The 5,249-nt window shown below is 48.1% G+C and overlaps 1 protein-coding gene across 1 annotated transcript; it reads right to left on the reverse strand.

Annotated features, from left to right (window-relative positions):
- Nucleotides 1-2,706: 2,706 nt before the first annotated feature.
- Nucleotides 2,707-3,690, reverse strand: LOC147963262 (uncharacterized). The gene has a single exon (XM_087529524.1). It carries the CDS (start codon nucleotides 3,688-3,690, stop codon nucleotides 2,707-2,709), a length of 984 nt encoding a protein of 327 aa, XP_087385650.1.
- Between the last annotated feature and the right edge of the window lie 1,559 nt (nucleotides 3,691-5,249).

Raw genomic sequence — 5,249 nt, forward strand, 5'->3', positions numbered from 1 at the left:
GCGTATATTTTCTTTATACCGTAGATACCGAAGGAGGTGACGGGACCGCAAACTTCACCGAGCTAGGCTCCGACTACTCTGAACCAGGCAAGCATGTTTGAACTTTTGATATGATGATTGTTTTGGCATGTTTGCATTAAGTAGTTTCATGGCATGTTGATGAACATACCGACGAATGTCATGTTACATGCAACGATGAGGCAAGTGAGTTTCGGAAATCCATAAGTGGATGGATGTGAGTATGCATGGCCATGTGTTGGCATGAGGATGGGTAAGATGGCAGTGTTGTAGCATGCCAGTCTTATGCCAGACTATATGACTTCAGTGTCAACCCGTATCGGTCTAGTTCCTTCCATTTTCCCTTCCCTGTACTACCACATGTTTTCCGCAGGGAATATGGCTTAGTAAGTTGCAAACCGCTTTCTTGGTACACACCAAAAGGAGAGGCCGTGATGATGGTTCCATGGCCCTGGATTAAAGCCAGTCACCCGGTCAGGGGGCATGGGTGTTTCCGGTTGGGACCGAGAGGGGGGCACCCCTTAGAGCGCGCGTATATAAATTTGATCCCATGCTATTCGAGATTGTGATCTCCCCGTCTCAAAAGTTTTTCTTGGACGATGTCTAGGGTGATTCCTGGCATCGAGAGGTAGGATGGGCGTGTACTGGCTAGCTGTGTTTTCTTCCGAAAGACCGTAAACGGAACTAGTCCTTCGTGACTACGGAAATCCGTTGGCTGTGGGAAAAAATTTCGTACAAACTCTGCAGAGTCATATATTCCTTTGAATCATCTATTCCATGTCCAAGTTCGGTATTATCTTATCCTGACAAATGTCAGTTTTGATGACAGAGACTCCGGTGAATCACATGAGTGCTAAGTCCGGTTAAATGTTTATTCCTGTGGATGGACTAACCCGTTTATTATCATGAATTGAATATTTATTATGAGTATTATTTACTTGTGAATAAAAGCCCTTTCTGTGATGTCGCTCAGACGTCCGACTGTGGCATAGTTATTATTTACTTTCAATAAAAGCCCTTTCTGCGATGTCGCTCAGACGTCCGACTGTGGCATTGTTATTATTTACTTTCAATAAAAGCCCTTTCTGCGATGTCGCTCAGACGTCCGACTGTGGCATTGTTATTATTTACTTTCAATAAAAGCCCTTTCTGCGATGTCGCTCAGACGTCCGACTGTGGCATTGTTATTATTTACTTTCGATATAAGCCCTTTCTGTGATGTCGCCCCGACGTCCGACTGTGGCACGCATGTCTTTTATTTTCAGTTTAAGCCCTTTATGTGGTGTCGCTTAGACGCCCGACTGCGGCATGATCTTTATTTATTTGTTCACCTTTCGAGCCGTCGCTTCAGACACCCGATCGGTTTCCTATTATTTCTTTTTGTTGGGTTTTCAGGCGGACTACCCCCGATTCCCTTTTTACTTACCTTGCTTGCTAAATTTTGAATGTGCATTGGTAAAATTAATCATGACGCATCCATGCATGCATTTGTTATATCTTACGTCCGAACTGTCTTGCGAGTACTTTCAAAGTACTCACCTGGCTTGTTGATTTGGCCAGATGCTGACGAAGGCGATCTCATGGATGAAGAATTTGATAGCGAGTCCGATGCCTAGAGGAATCCTAGTCAGTCTCGTGCGACCCTGGATTTGGTCACTGTATTATATCCGCTTCCGCTACCAAATAAATTCATCGAGCCTCACCTCGACGCTCGATGAGATGCCAGTTTTAGAGTCATGTATCTCACTCCCCGCTGTGATTTTCCACCACCACCCTATCGTCGAGTCAGTAGTATGCCTCCACACCACTGTGTCATATCCGCCATTATGTATAATTATTGGCGTGCTTGTAATAATTTGGTTGAGCAACCGTAGCTCGACCCTGTAATATATTTTATGCTACTGGCTTATTGTATCAAGAATTTGTCTACCAGTAAGGAGGATTTTTCTCATACTGGACTCAAAAGATTGGTTTCTCAATAAACATTTTTATTGGAAAACCGGTCGTGACAGTAAAATCTCCATTTCCTTCCCCTTTCTTCAACAAAGCAGATAGCCCATCAGCCACCAATAAAAATAGGAACGGGGATAGAGGATCACCTTGCCGTAGCCCACGGGACGGTGCAAACGAATCCAAGAGGGCACCATTGAATTTTACAGTGTATCTCACCGAGGTGACGCATGACATAATCCAGTTCACCCATCGGTGAGCGAAACCCACCTTTTGCATCATTCGCTCCAAGAAGATCTAGTCAACCCTGTCATAAGCCTTGGATAAATCCAGTTTATAAGCGCAAAAGCTTTTTTCAGGATCCTTCTCTTGCTGTATATAGTGAAAGCACTCAAAAGCAATTAAAGCGTTGTCTGTTATGAGGCGTCCAGGTACAAAGGCACTCTGCTCCGGCGAAATAATCTCATCAAGAATAGGTCGGAGGCGATTTACCAGACATTTAGCCACCACTTTGTAGATGACATTACACAGGCTAATGGGCCTGAACTCAGACACTCGTTCCGGGTTGTCCACCATGGGAATGAGTACTATGGCCGTGTCATTCACTCCATCCGGCATAGTGCCCGTCCGAAAAAACTCCCTCACGCCAGCAATGACTTGCTCCCTCATCACCTCCCAGTTCCTTTGAAAGAACCGAGCGGGAAATCCATCCGGTCCCGGTGCTTTCAGGGGGCCAATCTAGAACAAGGCATCAGCAATCTCCTTGTCGGTGAAATCTGCGCACAGCCCAACATTCATGCGGTCAGTAACACGAGTGTTAATTAAATCAATAACCGGATCCGGACAAATGGTTTCATCCGCAGTAAACAGCGTAGAGAAGTAATCTGAGATCATCGCCGCCATAGTTCCATGATCACAATGGGCGATTCCTGAAGCATCAAGTAGCTTTTTTATGCGATTCTTTCTAGCACGCCATTTGGCCTTCCTGTGGAAAAAATTGGTATTACGGTCCCCTTCCTTTAGCCACGCCACCCGCGACCGTTGCATCCACATCATCTCTTCGCGGTACAGGAGCTCGTTGAGGCTATCCGACGCTTCCCGTATTTCCCTTCTATCTGCATTCATGGACAGAAGCTCCTCGAGCCGTGAACGAGACTTGTTAATCTCTTTTATGACATTACCGAATTTTTGCCGGCTCCAAACCTGCAGCTTCTTCATCAAATTACCCAAGCCAGAGGATATGTCACCAAGATTGAGCATAGAACCCAAATCTGTCCAGGTTTTCATAATTACCTCCGGGAGCGATGCCTCCCTTTCCCACATGACTTCATATTGCCGAAACCTCCTGCCAGCAGCTTGCATCGGTTCCTCTCGCGAGCACCGAATCAGGATCGGAAGATGGTCCGAGCTAGGTGCCACCAGGTGGTCCACCTTAGCATATTCAAACAAGTCCCGCCAGGCATTGGTTGCAAGCGCCCGATCAAGGCGGACCTTGACGTTAGCACGTCCAGCTCGTTTATTATCATATGTGTAAGGCAGCCCTGCAAAACCAAGGTCACCCAACCCACAAACTTCCAGAACATCACGAAAATCAATCATCTGACCTGCCGACCGTGGTGATTCAGAGAAGTGTTCGAAGCTCCACATAGCCTCATTGAAGTCGCCAACCACCACCCAAGGCAAATCGGATTGGCGGTGAAGATCACGCAGGGTGGACCACATGCGATGCCGGTCCTCCGTTCGCGACTCGCCGTAGACGCATGTGAGCCGCCAAGGTGGCTCTCCCGGCGTTGTCGTCACGTACGCATCATTATATTTTATTAATAGTTTTTACATCAAGACTCAAAGACTCATGCCAATACAAAGCCAGGCCACCACTAAGGCCATCACTATCTAAGGCCTCAAAACCACTTAAGCCTAAACGAGAGCGAACCCTCTTCATCTTATTTTTTGACTGTCTAGTTTCACAAAGAAAAACAATGCTAGGGGAATGAGTCTGTACAAGACTCACAAGGTCACGAACTGTCCGAGGGTTCCCACCCCCCGACAGTTCCAACTAAGGATATTCATTGCTCCTGACGGGGCGCCTCGGGCCCCGTCAGTTCGTCGGCGGCCCCTGGGCCGACTGCCTCCAATGGGTTGGACACCTCCATCATGTCCTGATCACGTACTCCGCCATGCACTTGAGACCGCTGCCCCTCCAACGTCTCTGATGTTCTCCGCTTCTTCGGCGTTCCTGAAAAAACAATAGCTCCCGCAGCAGTCGGGTTAGTATAGAGCACCATGGCTTTGTCTCCCTGTTCCATTTCAGCCGCGAAGGACACCTCCTCCTCCGCACTCCTTTTCCCAAGTTGTGTGGCGCCCGATAGTTCAGCATTGGCCATGAGTATCTCGTTTGACAGATCACGTAGTGCTGGTATGATGTCTGAGCTCCTGGGCTGAGAGGACGTGTGCTGTTTCTGGGAGTGGCCGTCCCTGCTGACTTCACTTGTAGGCTTCTGCACACCCGGTTCATCCTGGTCTCTCCCCGTCATATTCTGCATATGTTCTGCCAGCATTTGATCAATGGTCGGGTTGCCGCTCTTGTGCACTTCCTGTGTCTTGTATGTGCGCGCCTGATCTTCCTCACGGCGAGTTCCACGCCCCCCTCGTCCCCGGCCAGAAGAGGTGCTACTTCCCGCCGAGAAATCAAGACCATGGAACACAGTTGGATTAGTTTTCACCCGTACTGTGCCAGACTGCCTTGTGAACAGGCGGGGCGGAGAGCATCTCAGTTTGCCGCTAAACTTCCCCGTTGGTGCACCACCGTTAACCTTTCTTCCCCATGACTTCTCCACATGGCCAAGGTAGCCACAGGTATAGCAGAAGTCAGGCAGTTTCTCGTACTGAATTTCGAATTCAACCTTGGTACGCTTCTCTTTCAGTCGAGCATTCATCGCCACCGCCGTCTCAAGCGGCTTATACACAGGCATCGCTACTCGCACGCGCACATAATTGCCCCTGTTCTCATCAAGTTCAACTTGTACAATCGTGCCTAAATTCGCACACAGAGCTTTCACTATTTTCTCGGTTCTCCAGTTGGTTGGCACATCCAGGATCCGCACCCAGATTCTAATCCGATCAAGGACGTACTCAGAAACTTTCCTCATCCCATCATATGCTTCGATGATGAGTGGATCATGTTTATATTGCCACGGCCCCCCACGCAGAACCCTTGTCATATCAGCTTCACATCCAAAGTGAACAAGGTACCTGTTATCTCCCTGGTATGAGTAGTCAAA

The sequence above is a fragment of the Triticum urartu genome, chromosome 6A (genome assembly GCF_056163025.1).
Source record: "Triticum urartu cultivar PI428250 chromosome 6A, HENAU_Tu73, whole genome shotgun sequence".
Classification (NCBI taxonomy): Eukaryota; Viridiplantae; Streptophyta; class Magnoliopsida; order Poales; family Poaceae; genus Triticum; species Triticum urartu.